General features: G+C 33.1%; 1 protein-coding gene across 1 annotated transcript; it reads right to left on the bottom strand.

The window, feature by feature from the left end:
* Positions 1 to 242: 242 nt before the first annotated feature.
* On the bottom strand, positions 243 to 24,265 carry LOC149734880 (cation-independent mannose-6-phosphate receptor-like). The gene is made up of 48 exons (XM_089879658.1): positions 24,112 to 24,265; positions 23,771 to 23,889; positions 23,215 to 23,384; positions 22,752 to 22,913; positions 22,371 to 22,582; positions 21,757 to 21,870; positions 20,704 to 20,858; positions 20,311 to 20,439; positions 19,935 to 20,093; positions 19,036 to 19,188; positions 18,615 to 18,699; positions 18,110 to 18,230; positions 17,645 to 17,732; positions 16,987 to 17,174; positions 16,478 to 16,622; positions 15,584 to 15,755; positions 15,106 to 15,256; positions 14,598 to 14,720; positions 14,009 to 14,187; positions 13,573 to 13,765; positions 13,213 to 13,379; positions 12,762 to 12,925; positions 12,382 to 12,516; positions 11,906 to 12,089; positions 11,373 to 11,596; positions 11,221 to 11,303; positions 10,640 to 10,736; positions 10,316 to 10,490; positions 9,842 to 10,021; positions 9,378 to 9,652; positions 9,076 to 9,201; positions 8,535 to 8,664; positions 7,981 to 8,171; positions 7,172 to 7,356; positions 6,830 to 6,994; positions 6,436 to 6,606; positions 5,999 to 6,206; positions 5,558 to 5,699; positions 5,112 to 5,207; positions 4,524 to 4,614; positions 4,044 to 4,219; positions 3,640 to 3,792; positions 3,116 to 3,327; positions 2,612 to 2,708; positions 2,368 to 2,460; positions 1,911 to 2,154; positions 1,585 to 1,678; positions 243 to 1,016 (listed from the first exon to the last, which is right to left on the bottom strand). The coding sequence occupies exons 1-48, from the start codon at positions 24,228 to 24,230 to the stop codon at positions 751 to 753; spliced, it is 7,461 nt and encodes a 2,486-aa protein (XP_089735784.1). The 5' UTR covers positions 24,231 to 24,265; the 3' UTR covers positions 243 to 750.
* Between the last annotated feature and the right edge of the window lie 580 nt (positions 24,266 to 24,845).

Genomic DNA, 24,845 nt, shown 5'->3' with positions numbered 1-24,845 from the left:
AGTATACCATACTGTACTATAGTATGCCATGTCGCTCTATAGTATGCCGTACTGTACTATAGTATACCATACCGTACTATAGTATACCATACTGTACTATAGTATGCCATGTCGCACTATAGTATACCATACTGTACTACAGTATACCATACTGTACTATAGTATACCATGCTACACTATAGTATAGTGCATTTAGAATACTAGAGTAGAATTTCAGATTTCAATTATAGAACATTGGAAACTAATAATTAAACCATTTATTGAATTTACAACACTGCGGATATACAATCAGAAAATCAAAATACACAATACAATTGTGACAGTGTAATGTATTAAAACAAACAAGCAATTTGAAAAAGTAATCAGCATTAACAGCAAAAATCTAGAGTTTATTCGGAATTAATATTTTGTCGTTTATTTGTTCTATTAGAAATAAAATGCTTTTATATCGCAGGTGCCGAAAATTCAGTATTACATTATCAATGGCACAGTAACAGAATATTTGTGGGAAAAACTCTGATAAAATTTAGCCAAATAGTAAATGAAACATTGAAATAAAACTTCTTTTTTTTTACACTGATAAGTCTATAGACTTATGATCACACTATGCATGGTATAACAAAAATAATATTTCAATTGTAAGAATAAGTTGTAACCAACTGACTTACTAATTATGCACAAAAACTAAACAGTTTTATTATTACACTTGTTTAGAGAATTTTCAATGTTTTAAACTTTTTTTTCGTTTTTTCACCCTTCTAATAAATCTACATCATTGTCATCATGATATGACCCTTCACCCCCAACCCCTGACCCCCGTGTGACCTTTGACCCTTCGTTCATAAATGCTAAGGGGTCATCTTCTTCAAAGGGGTTTGTATTTTTGGCACGTTTTAATGATTTTGGTTTATTTCTTTTACTGTGACTTTTAATCTTTACGTCGGGAAGATCAAAAATTTCGTTTTCGAAATCGTCCTCAAGACTGCCACCTATTGGTGAGACCCCAATACTTCCGGCTGAAAAAAAGTTATAAAAATTAGATATATATATATTTTTTATCTATTTTTTGTTGTAGGCCTTGGATTAAATCAAGGTTTTCACCCAAAAATAGTTTAAAAAAATAGTAACTTAGGTGTATAAATTGTCAATTTTCAGGTCAGTTTTAATACAAACATAACAGCCCGTATTTCTTTCTTTTTTTTGTTAAAAACTAAAACTATCTTATTCCATCTTCAATGGTGTCAGAAGGTACGGTAATTAAGCATCTAGTCTTATTTTTAACTTATTATTTACTTAAAAATAAGACTAAATGCTTAATTACCGTACCTTCTGACACCATTGAAGATGGAATGCTACAAAAATAGCCATATGCCTCGTCATCTAATTAGTGACGCGCACGAATCGATTAACGAGCTTAAAGTAAATAATAAGTTTAACCATTCAAAAAATCTGTAATTTAATTATTTTAATTTAAAAAAATATATATTTTGGCGGTATTTTGAAAAAAAAATACCCCCAAAATAATCACCCACAAAGTTACACAAAAAATAAACACAACAAAAATATATAATAAAACATACACACCTGAAGCATGTAGAACAGAGGTTGTAGCTAATAGCGATGTCTCTTCCTGCAAGTCGTCATCGAAAAGTGACGTCCCCTCCTCATTTTCCCCACTCTGGGTAATTCAAAAATAGTATTTTATTAAACAAAAGGTCAATTTTGTGATTTGTTTTGCCCATTTTTAAGAAGTGCTTGGACTTATATAGTAGTATGTCTGCTGTGACCATTTTTCAGAATATTTTTTATATATTTTAGGTTTTCGGGTATACATTTTGTGTATATAATAATTAAACACATACAATAACTAAACACACAAAAGTTTAATTAAAAAAAACCCTGATTTTTACCCGTATATATCGATATTTAACGCCATCACTAGAGGGACAGGGAGCACATACGGCGCGCTTCACTGCACGTGATACTACGATCCGTCGTCCTGGGTTACGGAACACAATTACGAGAATAAACAAAACCCCCACGGTCACAAAAACTCCAGCCACGATTCCACCAGCATTTGAGTGTTGCCCAGTCGAAGAACCAGGGTTGGATACTGGTGTGTTGGAACGACTGTTGGTTTTGTTGCTGGAAACACTGGGGAAAAATTTCAATGTAGGGAGCACTGAACTGGAGAAAATGCCCTTAAGTGTATGTATGAATTTATTTATCCTCACGTGGCTGGGCAACGACAGTGGTTATAACATGGGTATCATATTTCATAAAAACAAATGTTGTAAAACTAAAGAAAATAAAAAAATTGAATCATTAAGTATACATTAACAGAATAAAACAATAATTATAACTTACATTTCAATATCTGCGCACATCACACTTGTATACCAGTGGAAATAATATCCACAATCATTTGATTCGTAGAAAAATGTAGGTGAACCAAGACCACTGTAAAGTAAAAGTTAGTTATTATATTGTATTAACAACATTGTATATTAACACCTAACATTAACCAGAAAACAGTGTAAACATTTAATCCCATTACATGCTACATTTGCAGGCCATAGCAAAACAAACAAATAACCAAAACAGTACTTACTTATCCCCACAGCTTAGAGAAATAATGACATAACTTGTTTTCTTTGGATCTTTTCCACATTTATCATTAGATGTGAAGTTTAACTCTAAAGTGCCGTCTGTAAAGTAGAAGAAAAATTTCAGGACACATAGTATATTAGATAGTATTTTGGTATTTTTTGTTAATTCTATCTATACTATGAGGGTGGAGTCCTGGTCAGGGACCTGGTATTTAGGCCAGATTTGATCTATTACCCCCAAAACTGTTTGTGTTATTTCCTATTTGTTAATTAATACACACATTTAATCACCCACAAAGTTACGTACATGGTGACTTGTAAGTGAGTTTGAGGTGTATGAAACAGAACACCCGTGCTATAACTACTGCCATTAACCCTCACGCTAAGATAATTAAGTTACATTCACCCATTTTTGTTTAAAAAAAATATAAAATTAAACCTTTTAAAAAGTTATTTAAAAAAATATTAAATATTATCAATTGTAAAACTCCTATATAACTAATTACCTGACATAACATAGGTTGGGGAATGTGGTGACAATTCACCAATTTTTCGCACAAAATTTGTATCTTTTTTATACTGACACACGGTAGCAGTACCCCCACATGCTTGGCTGTATGACGGGTTTACAGATGAAATATCCGGGTTACCACGGATACTAATCATGTATTTGTACGAGCTTGTGTCTTCGCGTAAATCACCCCCGGCTACCCAGGACCTGTGTTTTAATGTGAAATATAAAAAATGAAGAGAATATAAAATATAAATATACAGGACATTTATAAAATTCAAGGTATATAAAACATAAAGAGGGTATAAAAAACAATAAAAAAACACAAAAAGTTGTTTTGTTTTTAATATAAGACATTAATAACAAAAAAAGTCACATTTAAGATATAAAAAACATAAACCGGGTATAAAAACCAATATAAAAATGGCAAAAAAATGTTGTGTTAAATATAAAATATAAATAACCAAGAAAATATACGATAAAAAAGAAAAACAGAAGACATTTTGGCAAAAAGTTTACCTTTTGTTCATCAGAGGTGAAAGGTCAAAGGTGACACCAGATTTGGGGTCAACGAACTTTCCTGTGCGATCAGGCGTAACAGAAGTCGGCGAATCAGAACAAGCGATTCGTGTTTTCCATGCGACTCGTAATTCGCAACTATTTTCAGAAAAACTGTAGAAAAATGTACTAAAATAAAAAAAAGTTTTGGCTAATATAGATATATTTTTAGATACGTTTTCTCGTGTTTTTCTTCAAAAAACTGATAAAAAATATATTAAAATAGCAAAAAATGAGTTTAAAGTTATTATACACCAAAGTAAAATTCATTTTCGTTTGAAAAACTGTGATAAAAATACAAAAATTTTCCTAAAATAAAATATAGTTTTTAATAAAATCTTAAAAACCAAGAACAGTTACCCCACCTTTCAAACTGTGGGTTCCCCATAATAGTGGGTGAACATTGTAGACGTATGATTGTCTTTAACGGGGCAGTACCACTCGTACACAACCCTTTGTCACCACCAGTATATGTTATTTCTATTTCAGTCGCTGAAACTACTGACGTTTTTTGCGAAGACACAATTCCAAAACTTTTCGCCTAAAAATATTTTTTTAATAATCTTTTTGGATTAGGGATTTTTTTGTTATATTTATTCATTTATTTATAATTACATTTATTTATTAGTTATTACACTCATGTATTCATTTATTACATTCATTCATTTATTTATTGCATTATTCATTCATGCATTACATATATTACATCCACTCATTCCTACATTCAAAAAATTTTGTCATGTTATTACAAAAAGTAGAAATATTATGTATATAAAATTGAATATGTTTGAAAAGTCACAATATAATATATAAAGAAATAAGAGTTCATTATCTTAAAAAGTCACCTCTGCCCCCTTTTTCCTACAAACAGAACTTCCATCTTTGCATTGGTGGCTTCCCGTTGTATGTACAGCTCGACACAAGTTGAAATAATATCTGTATATGTGTTGTATATTTAGTATATATATATATTATATACACCTCATGCTTACTGTCTAGTAATAGTATGAGTGTGTTTATGCACCTCATGCTCACTGTCTAGTAACAGCACGAGTGTATTTATGCACCTCATGTTCGCTGTCGAGTTATAACATGGGTGTCTTCTTATACACAACAAACACACATGTTGTATTCATACACCTCATTCTCACTGTTGAGTTATAACATGGGTGTCTTCTTATACACCAGACACACATGGTGTATTCATACACCTCATGCTCACTGTCAGGTTATAACATGGGTGTCTTCCTATACACCAGACACACATGGTGTATTCATACAGCTCATGCTCGCTGTTAAGTTATAACATGGGTGTCTTCTTATACACCAGACACACATGGTGTATTCATACACCCCATGCTCACTGTCAGGTTATAACAACGCCCAACAAACAAAAGTTGTGCAACATTGCAACTAGATTGCGCATCACTTACGAGTATCCATTGTTACGGAAATGCCATGCATGAGTGAGCGAGGAAAGCAACGAGAGGTCAAAGGTCAAACCACAAGTGGTGTCTGCAACCACACAACTGAAAACGAAATCGGTTCAGTTTAATATTTTAGTATTTTTCATGAATTCTATGGCATTTCGATCCTATTATTTTATTAGAGATCTGGCATTGAGGCCAGAGTTGACCTACTATTATTTGTTGTTATACACCATTGGAAATTTTAACAAACTATATCTGTTAGATTTATACTATTTTTTAACAAAGAAGTAACACTTTACAGTTTGTTGATTTTAAAATTTAAAAATATCCCTTTTTCTATTCAATAAGTCTTAAAATCAACAAAATATTTTCTATTTTTTAATGACCTTTCAGAAACTGGAAAAAAATCAACAGAAATTAAATTAACTTATTTTCTATCATTAAATTACCTTTCCGATACAGGGGGACATACAAGCGGTGTTTTCCAATACACAGTATATAGACATTGGTCTCCATTATGTATTAGTTCAGGTTCAGTAGGATTCATATCGCAAATAAACAATATAGTTGTACTGCGGTGTTTATTTGGTGCTGCAAGAAAAAAATTACTGTAATTTGTTTAAATAAACGGTAAAATAATAATTAACATTAAAAAAACTAATAAAAAAACAAAGAAAAGTAAAAAAAACATAGAAAAATGACTAAATATAGAACTCGAGAGTAAGTTTTTTAATTAAACAATAAAGTTATAATAAATATTAAAAAATAAAAAAAATAAAAAACTGCAATATATTAGCGGTTAAAACATTATCTTTATAATTCAAGTAACTTAAAAATACATTTTTAAACAAATTATTTGAAAGTTAAAAATATTCAAAATTTCAACCTACTTCTTCCACATACTGCCCCATCTGCATAGTGAGCAGTTAGCGGATATTCCGACGAAAAACCGACAGAAAAAGTTCGTGAAGATGCACTCCCTAGTGACACCTTGTGGTGAGAGGTGTCCTCGTAGCAAACGGCAGCTCCCTGACACTCAGGGGGGCTAGAGAGAGGTTGACATAACGAAACTTGGATGCTTCCAATTGTGTCTGTTATCTATAATTAATGAAGATTATAATTATAGAATTGTGGGGTAAGATGGATACCGTTAGCAAATAATATCTTATATTTTTCTTAAATTGCAAATAGTACAGGATATATTATTGAGACAAATTTAGCAATAAGCTTAGTATAAATATCACAAAAAATCCCAAAATTCTTCCAAATTGGAAAGTTTATACCAGATTTTTTATCAAAATTAGTGAAAATATTTCAAATTACTTACCGTTTTTGTCTCCAGTTTTGAAAGATCATACGTCAACTTTTTAGCTTCGTCTGTAAACTTGCATTCGCCACTTGAGGGAGATGTTGTTTGTGAGTCGCACAATATGAGATCAGTCGGCCACGAAAATAAATAAACACAATCTGATGTTACAGCTGTGAGACGGGGTTCACCCTGGAATATAAAATAGATAAAAATAATTGTTTTTTAACTTTATGGTGATTAAATATATTGTAATACATAGGGAGTAATTGCATGGTTAACATAAAATGTCTGGTGTATAAAAAGTGTTATAACTTGACAGTGAGCATGAGGTGTATGGATACACCATGTGTGTCTGGTGTATAAGAAGACACCCATGTTATAACTTGACAGTGAGCAGGAGGTACACGCTTACCTTCCCAGCACCTTGAAGACACGAAAACACGATTTGTGTCGTTACAGTTGCCGTAGCGTTACTTGACGTCGTGCATCGACGATTACTGTGGTAAACCAATAAAACCGTGTTCGTTTCGCTCTCATATGACATCGAGTGGTGGGTAGGGTCAATAGAACCCAAAGACTGCGAAAATAAAAGTTTTACATTAAAAAAAAATCTTAAAAAAAGCCTTCAAAGTTCTTAAATATGGGTTTAAATTAATAGAAATAAACTGTAAAATTTAAAAATAAAATTTAAATTAATAAAAATTGCATAATTTCATAGCTTATTTTTTTTATTATTTTTAAGGTCAAAGGTTACCTGAGGTTGGTGACCTGGAATAACCTCACAAGCCGCTGACCCGGGGGGGCATGTGACCCCTTGTATGGGTTGTAGGGGTCGACATATATTGATGAAGTAGGTACCCCTGTCACCCACTATGTTGGATATAGTAGGGTAGTGACCGGATTCGCGCACAAATGGAGAAAGGTCTATGATTCTCGGAACTGAAATGAGGTGTCTATGTTAAAATATGAGATATTTATGGTGTAAAATAAGGTATTTATAAGTTAAAATATAATATGTATTGTTTCGGCATATTAAAATTAGTATAAATAGGATGCCTGGCTTATAAGCATATAAGAACCACAAAAAATTATATCACATAAAGATAATCTTTATATAAGAAAACTAAAAAAATTTTATGCCACGCCAAGGGACATAAGATTCAGGCCAGAGTTGGCCCATTGTCCCATTAACCCCAACACAAAAAAGGGTAAAAACACAAAAGACAAGCACATTTTATATGGGTGAAGTTCTACAATGTGGTACGTCATAGAATCTAAGATTTAAGCCAGAGTTGGCTCCTAATAACTGAGCAAAAAAACTAAAACATGATAAAAAACAAGCATAAGTTATCAATTCCATTGTATAGATGTAAAGAATGAATGTAACTTACTTTATCCTCACGTGCCGGGAAAACGACAATCATTATAACACAGGTGTTTCATACACCTTGTGCCTGCTTACAACTATGTATGTTACTTTGTGGGTGACTATTTAAATTGACTTGATATTAGGCCAGAGTTGACCCATAACCACTTTAGCAAAATACATAAACACATACCAACCTGCAGAAGTCATATCATTAACAGCGCATGGAAATTGTTGTTCACACGCTAAGTATGTAGACCATGTATAGTAGTGGGTACACGTGTCTTCATCATCAGATATATGTATGGGGGTCGTAGATGGGGTTTCGGGAGCTTGTAAGTTGGGTGAAGTAGAACGATGGCAAACGAAACTTATCTCAGTGCTGTGTCTGGAATTTTGAGTAAGATTTCGTAAAATTCTATCTTGTAAAAATTTTTTTTAAATGTAAAAATATCCTTTAAAAAATACTGTTTTTTTAAAAAAAAGTGATGATTTTTTTTAGATTTTTGGTAAAAATGTTGATACTATCACAACAGCCCATATGTATCATCTTTTTTAACAACTTTTAACAGATTTTTATGAGTGTGTAACAATTTGGACAACCCATTAGTGATCATTGGTGTGGGGAGATTGTTGTTAATCCCTCAAAATTGTTTTCTTTTACTTTACAAACAAATGCAATTTACAATAGATTAAAAACAGCATTTATAGATGTTCACACTCTGAGTTATTTGTTGGTGTTTCATTTTACCTGTATCTGTCATCAGCAGGGCATATATCTCCATGTTCATATACAAGAGCTAATGCACCATCAGTATATGTTAAATTTGCATTAGCTTCTCCATAAGAAATATAACTTCCACTGCCATGCAAGCAGTTACCTGTGTATTTCTATGGTTATTTTTTTATGTATGTCTGCCTTTATTCTATATGGGTGAGGTCTATGACATGACAAGGCATGCCATGGAACCTAAGATTTTTTCCAGAGTTGGCCCAATACACTGTTAACCTGCCCAATAGAGATTCGAGAGTACTATACAAATTTAGTGCTCGCATGCTCGTTGTCAAGCTTAAAATAAATATACATAGTTTTACTGCATGTGTAAACCTCATGCTCTTTGTCAAGCAATAAAAAAAAACATAGGAGATGGTCTTATGCTCTGTGCCAAGCTTCATGATGGAGATTTAGCCATGACACATACAAGTGACTTTTATACTCCCAGTCAAGCTAAACGATTAAGGAGGTAATCCAAAATATTTTTAATAAATATATTTATATATTTTTATTTAACCTGAATTTGCTGGGCAGTGAGGGTCATTTACTTTTTCACACACATTGATGTGGTATTCCTTTCCATGCAATGCTTGGGTTGTGTGGAAAGTCGTGGATTCAAGTGAAGATAAGTCAAACTCATGACCTAGAAAAAAATTTATTTTTTTTGTAACAAAGCTCTAACTCCATATCCTCGGGCCAAGAGCTGATTTCTACATCACTGGACTAGAGCACTTTTTTTCAGTATTTTGTCCATTTTTTTAAGAATTTGGAAAGTTTGACTTTTTTAGTAGTGGGCTAAAAAGTATGCTATTTTCTTACCAGTTGCTGGATTTGAAGTTTTACAACTACCCAGTGTATTTCCCTGTTGCACAGGGCATGCTGCACTTGTAGTCCATAATATCTGAACATTGCATTCATCTTCCGTGCTTGTAACTATAGGGGTAGTCTGTACTGCGCTAGTTTGACTGCATTCAAAAGTGACGGTTGTCGTGTAGTTTTGATTGCCGCGACAGTTGTCACCGTGAGTGTAACGAAGTTGTAACTTTCCGTCGACGAAGTGAGGACTACTATCCACACTACCAAGATTTGTGAAGCTGCAAAAATATAGTTTTCGTAAAAATTTGGTGGAACACTATACCTTTTTTGGTAGAAAAATAGAACCATTTTGGGAAAATTTGCAGGATAATTACAACTGAAATATATACTTAAAGGTTGAAGTTGCCACACTACACGAGAATAAACAGTCAGAAAAAGGTTTATTTATATATTTCTAAAAATCTCACCTATTGTCTGCATTTCTTACACAAGCAGCTGAATTAGGAGGGCAAGTAACAGTAGGACGATGTAGCATAGATCGACAAACATTGATGTAATATGAACGACCTGTTTGGGAACTACTGATCATGTGATTGTCGTGCATGAGCGACAGAGCGGAAAGATCATACTGATGACCTTCGCTGTCCCTGATAAAACATTTTTTTAATAACACATTAATTTTTGTTTTAATTAAACATTATTTTGACAACTTAAATGATCCACAAGAGATAACATTTCCCTGAATTTGAAGATGAAATAAAAAATAACTTTTGAGTGGATTAAAATAAGTGAATTCATTAAAATATTAGTGCTAATGTGACAACTGACAACATTTTCATTTTGCCGAAAAAACAGTTTCTTTACCTTAATTTAGGTTTTGTGAAATAAGTTTATACAATTTTCTGTAATATCTCAAAAAAAATATTTTGTGTAATTCTTACTGTGCAGTGCATTCAATGATTTTGATTGGTGGACAAGCTTTCGGTGTCGGCCAATCAAACAGGTATGTGCAGTCATGTGTTTCGTTGATAAAAGTTGGTTTATCGTTGCCGTGGTGATGGCAGGTGAAGCGGAATTCACTCGTTCTTTCAAATTGGTTGTTATGACAACGCTCACCTGGGTGCAAAAAATAAAACATTAGTTTTTATAATATACACAAAAAATGTAAAAATAATCTACAAATAAATATTATAAAACAACTTTTAGACTATTTTTTGACAAAAAATTAAAATTTTCTTTCTAAACATTTAATAAGAACAAGTTACCATGTAAATATGTAAGTTTGATAACAGCATCATCGTAAATGAGGGTTGTGTTTGGATTTCCTGCAGAGTGGACTTTGTTTGCTTTAGTCTTGGATACCTATGTAATATATTAGTACATTAATAAGTGTGTTTTAACGTTGTTTTGTCGCTATATGTCTTGTCTTTTCCATTTTAAATATATTTTAACATCGCTACCATGATCGAAGAGACTTTAAAAGTTATTTTTAATATAGTACTGTACTTGATTTTTAGTATAATTATTTAACTTGACAGAACACTAATGGCAATTGCTCCAATCATAAAGTATAACCCCAACTACCCTTGCTAATGTACATAAAATAACTAATATTTAGAAGATTAAAAGAAAAATAGAACACAAGCAGAAGTCTGCTGGTTGATCCCAGTAATGTATCTGTAGCTTAATGGTGACACCATGTAAGAAAAAAAAAGGATATTATATATGAAAGGTAGTTAATTGATTTAGCGTGCAAAGAGACCTGGAAACTAAGCCAGAGTTGGCTTATTTCCCCATTTTACTTTATTGTTTTAAAAACCATTAAGTTATTTATAGGTTTAATTACCTGACATGCACCAGACTGTTCACAAGCACCTATTCCATTATTTAGCTTGGAGCAAATGTTTAATTTGAAATCCCATTCAGTGCCTGTAACATATATGATATTTGAATAAAAAAATTGTAAAAGATTTTAATTTTTCACAAAAACTTTTTTACCTCCAGAAACCGTGTAGTCTGTCGTAGAGGTCATAGTTGAAAGGTCAAAGGTCATTTGATAAAGGGGTTCAACTACAGAACATGGGTGACCTTTCTTGGTGATTGATTTTTTTATGGGGCAAGCAAATGGGGTTTCCCAAACGAAAACAAAATCACACGGTGTGTCACTGTTTGGTTGTAAAACAGGGGATCTTCCTTTAGTAGTGGAGCAAATAAACAAAATTCTGAAACAAATTATAATAAATGATATAGTATTTAAATGAAATATAATAATTTAACACGTAATAAACAGTATTTAAATAAAATATAATAATTTTGTACGTAATAAACAGTATTTAAATACCAAAATATGAATCTTTGGTTAAAATATGTTAAAAAAATAATACCAGTTTTTACAAAAAATAGTATTATTCAACAGTAAAATTTAGGTGAAATAAAACTTGTATTTTCAATAAAATTAATATTATAATCGTTTTGAATACTTTTTAGAAGAAAAAATGATCTAGTTCCGTGTTTAAAATGTTTAAATTTACCTTGTAGAATATCTCATGGTATGGTCGGCCTCACAAACATCTCCTCCCATATACCTTATGCTCACTGTCGAGGCTGTACCATTCTGGGTGACGGCTGTTGGGTTAGACTGGATGAGACCTAGGCTGTGACCTTGAATTGTGTTGTCTGTTGCATGCTGTATAAAGCAGGCACCAGTACCTCCTCCTATGGGATTTAAGATTTGGGTAAAAATGGGAAGACTAGCAATGTATGGAACGTAACTTATTTATTCTAGCGACGCCTAGTGAAAGAAGTAGTTATAAAACAGGTGTTCTGTTTCATGCATCTCGTACCCACTTACGAGTTATCACATATGTAACTTCATTGATAATTTTAGGGATTTTTTGTTTTTTTAGGATATGGCTGCCAATTTAAAAAAGCCTGAATTGTATTTTAAAATGATTGAAACATGAGATGGGCAAAACCGCCCCAAAAAAAACTACACTAGAATTCTTACCTGGGCATCCAGATACAGCAGGTAAAGGGCGACACACACTAACATAAAATCGTCTTGAAACTTGAGTGTCTACAACATCCCATGGGTGGTTGGGGTTGGATAGCGGGGTGAGGTCGTACTGGTTACCCATGTCGTCTATTATAAAGATTATTCATTAGTTGGTGAAAATAAGTCAGCAGAAATGAAAAGTTTAGTTTAATTTTATGATTAATCTGTATAAATTATTGATTATTTTTATAGTTTCTTGATAGAATCAGTAAATTAGAATCAGAAACTGAGCATAAACAGTTTAATAGTGAGCTCCTATAGTTAGTTAGGTCAGCGTTCCTTCAGATTTTTGGCAGAGTTGGCGCATTATTTTGCTTGAAAACTACAACCACCTGCTACTATACAATCCACTGTATCTGGTTGGCAAGCCAATGAGGTTTGAAAATCCAACCGAATGATATGTCCGTCTACGTCTGTTAGTTTGGGCTCCCCTACTGCCACTGTGTGGTTGCAGATGAAGTTTACCACGTATGTGAGAAAGCTACCGTCTTGGTTTCTGTAGGAAATTGCAGAATTTTATGTCAAAAGGCCATGAGAATATGTTACAAGCACGAAGACGACAACAACTACAAACAGGAAAAGGAATTTATAACAAAAAACACAAAGAAAAACTTAAACCTACAAAAAAATAGAAATCTACACAAAAAAAAACAATACTAAAAAAGTAAAAACTGCAAGTGAAAACAACACTAGTGCAACAAAATACTACCAAAACATGAAACTTTGATACATTTTCATAAACAAGAATATTTCCCAAGTAAATAACACAAGACAACACAATACCTTTGGCTTGATTGGTAAGTTAATGACAATTGCCCGTCATCAGAATAAGATAATGAACTCGTATTCGTAGCTTTTTGATCAATAGCATTTGTGTAACTTTCTACTCTACAAGCCCCTATGGGTGAAGTGGTTGCTTGGCAGCTTGATACTGATCCACATATGTTTATCTATGTTGGGAAATGTAATGGTATATATATATATATATACAAGATCTTTTTATACAGGGCATTGAACATTTGTTTAAAACATATATAGTGTATTTATATGCCTTAAACTGAGTTATAGTATAGATTTAATTTTATACAAAACACACACAGAACACAAACACCTCATGCTCGCTGTCAATCAAAGTAAACTTACATAATATTGGTACCCATGTACCCCATCCACCCTGTATGGGTTGTCAGCCTTCCTCATCAAAGGTCGAAGGTTATAGGTCAACCTAGAGTTGGGGTCAACGACCTCACATGATCCCTGTGTAATGGATGTGATTGGACAAGCAGTTTCAGTGTTCCACATAAAAGAGACAGAACATGCAGATTTTTCAATGAAGCTAAAAATAGTAAAAAAATTGTTAATAAACTAAAAAGTAAAGGAAAAAATGAATTATTATGGGCTTTTTTATAAAATTTTAAAAAGTCTTTAAAAATTTTAATGCAACACTTTTTAATATAAAAAAATATCGCTTTTATAAAAAAACAATAACTTTTGACTTTTTTATGAAAACTATACAAGCAAAGAAGTTAAAAAACTTTTAAATAAACATAAAAACAAAATTCAATGAGAAAATTCTCACCTGGGTGTGCTCGAGATTGCTCCTTTTACACAAACAAAATGAATTGTAGTTGTAAAGTTTTTTGAAACTCCGTTTTCCACACATGCTTCTCCATTTGTGTATGTAATAGATAAATGGCCTTTGCTTTCTATAATTGGAGCACTGGTAGGCTTACCAAGATTAGAAATTCCAACTTTTTCCTGTAATATATGTATAGGTATAGATATGTGTAGTGTTCTGTTTCACACATACCGTGTCAGTTTTTGAGTTACCATGTATGTAACTTTGTGTGCGATTATTTTTTTTAGGATTTTTTTTAATGTATGGCTGACAATTTAAACAACCCATTAATGACTACTGGGTAGAAGTAATTGTCGTAAAGTGTCTTGCTCAAAAAGATACTTATCAGCAATTGGTCCAGCCCAGTGGTCACTAATGAGTTGTCTAGGTTGTTAGCTATAAAGAAAAAACAATCACAAACAAAGTTACACACATGGTAACTAGTAAACTGGCACGGGTGTATAAAACAGAACACCCATGGTATAACGACTATCATTTCCCGTCACATAAGGATAAAGCAAGTTACATACATTCATTCATACATACACACCTGTCCATTTGCATCCACAGTTGTAGAGCAAGCAGCAGCTAATGCATCACATGAATCCATAGCACTGGTGCCTTGAACTTCATTAACAGGACGACATACATTCAAGTAATATTTCGTTTTACCCTGGGAAAGTATGTTGTATTTTATGTTAAAATACATGTATGTATATTAAGCAACCTGTATGTTACTTATGTTACTGTTAAATTTAAGTAGCTGGATCAATAAACTGAGATTAATAAACCTACAACCCAGACACATGTAATGTTGGGGTTGCCTGGGGAGATATCATATATTTTTGCACTACAGTTTTATTCTTAAACTGGGTCCCCTATGCTGTTCGATGTCTATACAAACAAGCAGAGCTAACGTATATTAAATTTGTATTAATCAATGAGTTTCCCTATGCTTGACAACTATGAGTATGACTGCATTTTTTGCAAAATGACCCAAAAAATTGCCATGTGTGCCTCACTGAAGACTTAATCTTCACAGAACAAAGAGTCCCTACCTTAACTGTGTCTTCTCCCCCCATAGCTGACCAGTTGGCATCTTCATTATCCTCAGATTTAGCAAGAGATGAGAGATCATATTGATCGCCTGTGTTTGGGTCTGTTGCCATGCATTGGACAGATGCAGCAGGGCACACGTATGAGGTGTACCTGGAGAAAAAGGCATTTAACAACAATAATTCAAAATCGAAATTAACAACACTGTATTAAATACATAACTCAGAAACTTCCTTACAAATTTACTGTCAAAAATAAACAGCAAAATGGAAGGAATAACTGTAAAAATACGAGATACATTAAAATCTGTGAAAAAAAGCATAAAAAAACAACAGCTTATTGGAATCAAAACACAAATTTAACAATACTAATGCTTACAAACAAAAATCCTAAAACATTAATTAATTAAAATATATAACGACATAAAATCGTCAACAAAAATAAGATCAACAAATCGCAGAACAAATAATAACAACATACCAGTTAAACAGATAAGTAAAATTTCCTTCATTCACAAACTCAGGATGTCCGACACCTCTTGAGTTATCGCATAGGAATGAAATCTGAGTTGATCTGTTGTGTAGTTTGTTGCTATAGGAGTCACCATCAGTATATACAAGCTTGATGAAGCCGTCATAGTATGTGAGCTTATCTATGAGTTGTGGGGTTAGTGTATATGCTCGCTGTCGATTTATATTATGACTAACGCCGCATTAGGGAATTTATACACTTCATGCTAACTGTTGAACATGAGTGTCTTCCTATACACTAGACACACATGGTGTATTCATACACCTCATGCTCACTGTCAAGTTATAACATGAGTGTCTTCCTATACACTAGACATACATGGTGTATTTAAACACCTCATGCTCACTGTCCTGTTATAACATGGGTGTCTTCTTATACACTAGACACACATGGTGTATTCGTACACCTCATGCTCACTGTCAAGTTATAACATGGGTGTCTTCTTATACACTAGACATGCATGGTGTATTCATACACCTCATGCTCACTGTCAAGTTATAACATGGGTGTCTTCTTATACACTAGACATGCATGGTGTATTCATACACCTCATGCTCACTGTCAAGTTATAACATGGGTGTCTTCTTATACACTAGACACACATGGTGTATTCGTACACCTCATGCTCACTGTCAAGTTATAACATGGGTGTCTTCTTATACACTAGACATGCATGGTGTATTCATACACCTCATGCTCACTGTCAAGTTATAACATTTGTGTATTCTTATACACCAGACACATGGTATATTCAGACACCTCATGCTCACTGTCACTTTCAAATAAACAAATTATTTGTATTCAAAATTGCCAGAAAATTTCTGCATAATTACCACAACATACCAGATACTTGACCAGTAGTGAAACTCCTCATTTGACCCGACCTCTTGCTCTGACAAACAGCAGGATGGTTGTTCTGGTTATTACACGGCGTGTTTTTAAGCTCCCCGCATACATTAAGGTAATAATCATAATCTCCAACTGGTATCTGAATATTTTAAATTTGTATTATTATTTTTTGTTTTTTTTGTGTTAAATAGATTTTTTTTAAATCAGTGGTCACTTAAAGGGGTTGTAGCACCCTGGGTATTCTGGCCTAAATCTAAGGCCCCAATGTTGTGTTAAGGACATGACATCATCCATAAAGAATAGAAGAACTCTTTACTTCTGTATGGGTAAGCTCCTATATCCATTTTTACTGATATAATGCCAATTTTTAACCAGTAGAAACAATCTACATCTTTTATTTAGAATGGAGAATGTTCTGACACATTTTTAAAACTTGTAAATTTTACACAAAATAAAAAAATCACAACTTTTTAAATTTAATTTATATTTTTAAAAAAGCTTACCTTATACATGTGTTCTGATTGGGTGAGCCTTCTGAGGTCAAAGGTCAGACCAGAATCTTCATCACTGACCATACACCCTGTACCTGTCACTGTTTTCAATGGACAAGCTGCTGCTGTATGCCATGTCATAGACACCACACAATCATCAGAGGACCGATACTTTAACACAGGACTACTTTCCAAATCACCTGAAATTTTTGTTAAAAATTTTGATAAAAATTCTATGTATACGGGATAATACCAAAAAAAAATTAAAAGATAGTAAAAACTGTAAAAATAAAAAGTAAAAAAGCTGAGAATTGCACTGCACACAGAAAGAACTCTGGCTAAATGTCAATTCCCTTGTTATGCCGCATTATAGAACCTCACCCATATAGAATGTTGGGATAATGGGCCAACTTTGGCCTAAATCTCGGGTGCCATGGCGTGTCACGCTGTAAGACTTCACTCATATAGAATAGAATGAGCATATACAATGTTGGAATAATGGGCCATATCTGGCCTCAATCACATGTCTGCTTCCATACTTAAAGACACTACCCATATAAAATAGACTTCATCTTCCATGTAACATATTTAATACTTGTTGTAAGATGTTTTTACCAATATAGAACAGAATCTGTTTATTTACAATACAATTAGCTTAAATTATTCTTACCAAGCCTACAATACATTGTAATGAGAGCGGTTTTCATTCCACCAGAAGCACAAACACCACCAGTATAGTTTAACATTATTGTGTTGCTCTGCAAGGAGATTGAATCATTTATTTGCATCAAGCCCAGAGGTTACAGGTTCAAGGCTTAACGCTGCTACCATTGTGAAAGTGTGTGTCCTTGGGCAAGACACTTAATATCAATTGCTTAAACCCAGTGGTTACTTATGGTTTGTCTAAATTGATATCCATAAATTACAGAAAACATTGTCAGCAATACATTACAGAAAAACTGTCAGTAAAAAAATGACAAAAAATTGCCATTTATACATTACAAAACAATTTGTTAGTCAATTATTGCAAAAAAATGACAGTCATGCATTATGTCACCGCATATGGTGCAAATTAAGACACTGAATTATAACTTGCCTAATTATACAAGAAAAACAGTGACCATATACAACTCACTTTAGCTGTGATCTTTGATCTTGAAAAAGAACCAAACGACAGTGGAGTATTAGCACCTTGTACAAGGCATACAGAGGAACTTGGTGGGCAGTTTACGGTGTCAGCATCTCTTATTACTTCTCTGTTTAAAGTGATAAATTTTTTTTAATCATTTAGCATCAGTGTAAAATTCTGGAAGGACTATTTTAAATCAACATTCTATTTGACAGCAACAGCATATAAATAATATTGATTAGAAAATATAGCACTGCTAGTCTAGAGACCAAAGGATACGGGTTCAAAGCTCGATGCCGCTACTGTTTATTTGTATGTGTCTAGAGTCTAGACAGTTAGGGACTATTGCTTTGACCCATAACAAAAAATACTCATATTATAATCACCCACAAATTAACATTACGTAGTAGGTCCTAAGCAGGCATAAGGTGTATGAAACATAATACCTATGTTTTAACAACTGTAGTTGGCTTTTTAGTTGATATATGCAAGGTAATGTAAGAACACCTACCCACAAACATTAACAAAATATCTGCGTCTGTTATTCGAAGCTGTTTCACTGCCATCCAGTACTTCCCAGTTTGTGTTGTGTGAATCTGGGTAAAAATGGACAAAATTTAGAAAAAAAAAACTCTACATACATGGTAAATAGGAAAGTTATGTTTTTCTAAAACAACTATGGCAGCAAAAATGTTATAAGAAAGTTGTAAAGTAGCAACAACTCCACAAAAAGTAACTTGTGGGTGTTTATATAGAAACGTGATTTAGAAAGTTTTAAACAGATTATAAAAAAAACTAAAAAAAAAAACTAAAGAGGTTACATAAAAAATAGAGTATATATATAAATATATAAAACAGCCAAAAAAATTTAAAGATTTTTAAAAACAGTTAATTAAAAAATAAAACAGGTTGTAAAATTAGATGCACCTAACCTAATGTTCTTGTGAGAGGGGATAAATCGTAATTCTGTCCTTTTTCATCCACTAGATGACATGATGGATCAGCAGCAATGCAAGCGTGACTTGTTTGCCATTCAAAGTAATATGTACAGTGTAACTCATGGCTGAAAATAGGGCTGCCAACGCCTGTTGATATGTATTTGTTATTTTGGAATGTAAATACACATAACGGAGTGCCTAGGGTAAAATGTCTCTTTTAAAACAGAGATGATATTATATGTTTTAGCACCCAAGTTTTAAGCTTTAAACAGCCCGGATGTTGGTGTCTGTACAAACAAGCAGAGCAAAAATATTTTTCATTAACCAGATTAATCAATAAGGTTCCTTATGTTTGTGACTATGAGGGTAACTGCATTCTAGGATAATTTTGAAAACCTGACATCTATAACTAAGAGAGCCTTGAAAGCTACATATTTTTTATTATATCTCTGAAAGAACAAAATAATATTTTGCTTAAAAAGAAATCACCGTAGAAACTATTTAATCCATATGAATATAATGGTAAACAAGTTCAATCAACCAAAATATTGCCTGGCATTTTGTAGAACGATTGTAAGAATTGATTGTTTTGGTGGATTGTTACAAATGAATTGTTATGCTAATAAAAAATTATAAAAGAACTTATCTTGGTAACAATTGTGCTAAGAAATACCTACTTGTGTATATGTGTATAACAGTACATTATATGATAGGCTTATATTTTATATGCTACATAATGTACGAAAAATTCTTTGTCAGCATTTTTTAGTTTGACCTTTTACTCAGGTCACTTTTAATAGGATCAAATGTTAATCAAAACAGGTTAAGTTTAAATATTGCAACAAAAAGTTTAATTTTAAATTTAACTAAAATTTTGTTTTTTTAACACTGACCTGCAGTTTTATTGCATTGGAATAAAATCACTGATGTGCGACGAAAGCCGTTGCCGTGACAACGGTCGCCATCTTTGTAAGTGAGGGTGAGCTGTCCGTCAAAATATTTCACCCTGTAACCATCTAGTTCACCCCCTATGTATCCAAGCGTGTTGCTTGCTGTGAAAAGTGGGTGATAATTGGGATGAAAGAGCATTGGCAGTAAGCATAAGGAGTATAAAAACACAATGTGTGTCTGGTGTATAAGAAGACACCCATGTTATAACTCAACAGTGAGCATGAGGTGTATGAATACACCATGTGTGCCTGATATATAAGAAGACACCAATGTTATAACTAGACAGTGAGCATAGGGTGTATGAATATTCACACTTACATGTAGTTTGGCATACAGTGTTCTTAGTTTTATCTCTTTTAGCACCGCACGAAGTTCCAGTGGCTTCACACACATTGATGTAAAAAACAGTGTCTGCTGTATCATGAATATTTACAGTGTAATGATTACCTGTGAAAATAAAGAAAATTATAAAACAAGGTTTCTCATGTTATAGTTCGCACCTTTAAAAGCAGTCGAAGTAACCCTACGCTTAGCGCCAGACAAATTAAGATAACATCACAGAGTAGGTGTAAAAACACCTTTTTCCAATTGAATGTAAATATGTTTTTAACTGTAAGCGTGATTTAACGACTGTTGTTCAGTCACTATATTCTATCTTTTTGTTTAAATACTTTTAAGACAAATTAAATTTATTATAATTTAATAATTTACCATGCAAGGTCAAAGGTGAAAGGTCAAGGTCAACCCCATGACGTGCAAGGTCAAGCCCGCAGGTCGTGCTTGTTACAAAGTCAGTGATGCACGCAGCTTCCGTCCACCACTCGATGGAGTATTGACAATTGGTTGAACTTGTTATAATTGGGGGTCTGCAAGAAAAAACTGAAATAAAAATAAAGAAAAAAAAACAAGCAAAAATTTTTTTAAAAAATCATTTTTTTTTTAAATAATCACAGAACTACAAAACTCTATTCTTAAGACTCCAATTAGGTGTTTAATTGTTCAAAAGATCAGGAAATAATTAGGTGCTAATGGTATTCTATCCCCATCCTACCCCACAATATTATAGGTATGTAACAGTGTAACTATAAACTTATAAACAGATTCTTTATAGATGTGCATTTAGGAACTTAATGGTTTATAAAAGCAGAACATTATAGTAATATTGTATGCTTGCTGGGCATTTCCTAGACTGCTGCAGCATTAAGCTGTCAGCAATAATCCATTCATAACTTCCTCATTAATACAATAGACTAACTCTACATAGAGAACCATGGTATACTGTAATAGTATGTATGAATGAGTCATGAAGAAGTAGTTTCTGTATATTATAATTATAGAAACTGTATGGCTATAACATTATTACAATGTTTTTAAAATATGATCTGTTTTTTACATCTTGTGCTCGCTTACAAGTTACTACGTTATGTAACTTTGTGGGTGATTATTTTTGAGGCATTGGTTTTCGGAATGTATAGTATAGCTGACGTTTTAGACAACTTTTTAGGAACCACTGGGTTAGGGCCATTGCTGCTAGGTGTCTTACACAAGGATACACACAGCTACAATAGTAGCAGCGTCAAGCATGTTACCAAAACTCTGGACTGGAAAAAAGCATGCTAACCATTTTGCACCAGCACCAGACAAAAAAATAATATGATTATATGTATGTAAAAATGACAAAAACTGCCTTAAAGCAATAAAAAAAGTTATACCCTGAACAAGTGATATATAGATATATATTTACATAAAGGGTAAATAACTGACCTGCTACCCCCTCTATCAGCACCTGGACACACAAAGTTAATCTTAACTTGAGGAATGTTTCCTAAACATTCTGGGGGACTGTTGCTTGCTTCTCCGTGGTAGGTTAATACCATTCTGTAATGAAATAAATTTGGGTCAAATAATTTACAAAAATTGCGTAATTTTATGTTGTACTACAGTATAAAAGAGTAGAAAAACATTTTTTTAGCATATTTTTAAATGTAGACACCAGTTTAAAGTTGAGAGCATGAAGTATGTTCAACATAAATTGTTTGAATTAAAATGTGATGTGCATTATATACTTTACAGGCTGCAATTGGGCCAACGGAGTGGCACATTTTAGACTGTCTAAAGTACTGTAAGCAATTAAAAAAATAATCACCCACAAAGTTATATATCTTGTAAGCGGGCATAAAGTATGAAACTAATAAGCTGTGGTATGAGGACAGTCGTTCCACGCCAAGCAAAAATAAACAATTTTTTTTTGTTATTTTTAACAGTAAAGATCCTATTCTGTTCTATATAGGTAAGGTCGTACAGCAAGACAAGCCAAGAAAAAAACATTAAAATACAGCAATAGCTTCAATACAAACACACACACATGATATATATACCTGTTATTTTCCCCAATACTCAAAGGTGATCCCACGAAACCCAAGGCATAACCCACACCTTCTTTTACTAAGCAAGCAGCTGAACCCTCCGGACATTGACCCACATTACTGAACTCACTGTCGCCACCTACTGAGCGAATATCCCGACAAACGTTGATGTAAATTTTGTCCGAAATCGAGCTAGTGGGGTCAGTGACCTTGTGACCTCCGACCTTCAAACAAATGAAGGGGTCAAAGGACTTTATTAAACATATTTTTTAAAAAGCACGGCACACCATGGGACCCAAGATATAGGCCGCAGTTATCCAATTTGCAAGATGGTTGGTAACAGTTAAACATATATATATAGTTTACTCATACAAATGAACATAGTTAACTTACCCTTTTAATCAAGCTCTCTAAGTCTCTTTTATGGTGATTGGAGTCATAGGCATAACATCGGACTTCATTTATAGCATCATATTCCGAAGTACGACATGCTAGACTCGTCTCCCAAATAAAATCCACACTACATATGTCTGATGATATTACAACAGGGGAACCCTGTGGAGAAATATAAGCTTTAATATGGCGCCGTGGCAAAGTGGTTAGCGTGTCGTTGGGCAAAACCCTTAACGCCAATTTCTCTAACCCAATGGTCACTAATGGGTTGTCCAAATTATCAGCCATTAAAAAAAGGAAAACACCCCGCAAAAAAATAAACACCCACAAAGTAACATACATGGTAACTCGGAAGCTGGCACGAGGTGTATTAACACCCGTGTTACAACGACTGTCGTTTTCCGGCAAAGGGTTTTCCCAAAAATATGCCCAAAGAAGAAATATTAAATATAGATAAACTTACCAAAGTTTTTCCGCATTCAAAAGTAATGCTACTTCTGTAGAAAAATGTTCCATTTGAATTAGATTGGCACAGCTTTGTTGTGTTGTATTCAAGGTAGAAACTAACAGATGATGCAGATTGGTACATAACATTTGGAGGCATGGCAGCGTCCCCGAGAGATTTTCCCACACCTGTTTATATACACAGTGTCAAATTTAAAAAGAAATCATCATGTTTAAAATATGTATATATGTAATTGACATTGACAACCTTAAAAGGAACACTAGGTTTGAGCAATTGCCCTTATTGTCTTGCTAATATATATGCCACAATGGTAGCAGCATCAAACCTGTTTCACCAGGCTAGACACAGTTGCTAAGACGCCCGTCGTGTGCATTGATATTAATGTGCGCCACACCAATTTGTCAGGAACTTATACATTCAGACTGAATAAATATTTTTGTCTACACTATATGTGTAAATGTGTTAATACCTTGTGAAGGACGTTGGATTCGGGCCAGGCTGTATATTTAAAGTAACATTTTATTTCTATTTTATAATTACAAACAATTTTTACCATTATTTTGCACCCAACATATGGAGCTTCCATCACATCCAGCCTGATTGACAGTTTGACAAATGTCAATCAAATAATGTTGTACAGTATCGCCACCATCTCTATATGTTGTCCAATTGCTAAAATTAAATGAAAACAATGTTTATTTTAAAGTACTACACATACGATTTAGTTTTTCCATTTTCTGTTTGGGTAAGTAAATCAAATACAAATAGTCACATTTTGTAACAAAAGTACAGACAAATATAACCAATAAATATCCGAAAACGATTACTGTATTATTGTTTTTTTTTAACCACACATTAACGGTTAGTATACACACGTTATGAGTGTTAACTTACCCTGTAAGTTGGCTTAAATTTTTCCCGTGAACATTTTCACAACTTTGAAAAACTTCCGCGTATGTAGGCGAAGCAATAAATAATATAGCAGCAAAATACAACGTATATTTTATAATCATGATTCTGTTAAAGCAGAATATTAGGTTTATGCCCAGAAAATATATAAAAAAAACAATTAAAATGCAATTCAGCAAGAAACAAAAAGTTATTATAAGTCTGACTCAAGTTTAAGGGGATTCCCCCTTGTTAAGTCAGCATAATAATACGTCATAATCACGCGAGCTCAAATAGAAATGTGTTATAACGTTTAGACTTTAGATAATAAAATAAACTATAATCTATACGCATCGTTTTTGTGGCTTATTAATAACAAAGTTTATAAATACCATGGCATTTGTTTAGGATAACAAAATAGTGGGTAATATTCATTTAAAGCCAAATATAGCATATAATAATAAATATACATGCGTAGCGACCCTCGAAAAGCAATGCTTTGTAAAACTATATAACAGTACAGTAATACAATATATATATTGTTAATAACTGGTGTTCAAAACTCTTCTGCTACGTATGATATGACGTAGAACGAAACACTATTTCTATGCGTAACTCATAGCAACCACCACAGCTTGTTTACTTTCTATGAAAGATTTATAAAAAGAAGAAAATGCGCGTTTTTTTCTGTTAAAACTACACAAAACTGCGTATTCATCTTGTAAAATATAGAATAAAAT

Source organism: Ciona robusta, chromosome 6 (assembly GCF_009617815.1).
Source record: "Ciona robusta chromosome 6, ASM961781v2".
Classification (NCBI taxonomy): domain Eukaryota; kingdom Metazoa; phylum Chordata; class Ascidiacea; order Phlebobranchia; family Cionidae; genus Ciona; species Ciona robusta.
The sequence above is the reverse complement of the archived record's forward strand: the minus strand, read 5'-3'. Positions and strand labels throughout refer to the sequence as shown.

Coding starts and splice junctions, on each gene's coding strand:
- LOC149734880 (XM_089879658.1), bottom strand. CDS start 24,230: ATGATTATAAAATATACGTTGTATTTTGCTGCTATATTATTTATTGCT. Junction 16,623..16,986: donor AATCAGAACACATGTATAAG/GTAAGCTTTTTT, acceptor TAAAATATTCAG/ATACCAGTTGGAGATTATGA. Junction 11,597..11,905: donor ACCATGAGATATTCTACAAG/GTAAATTTAAAC, acceptor AATTTGTTTCAG/AATTTTGTTTATTTGCTCCA.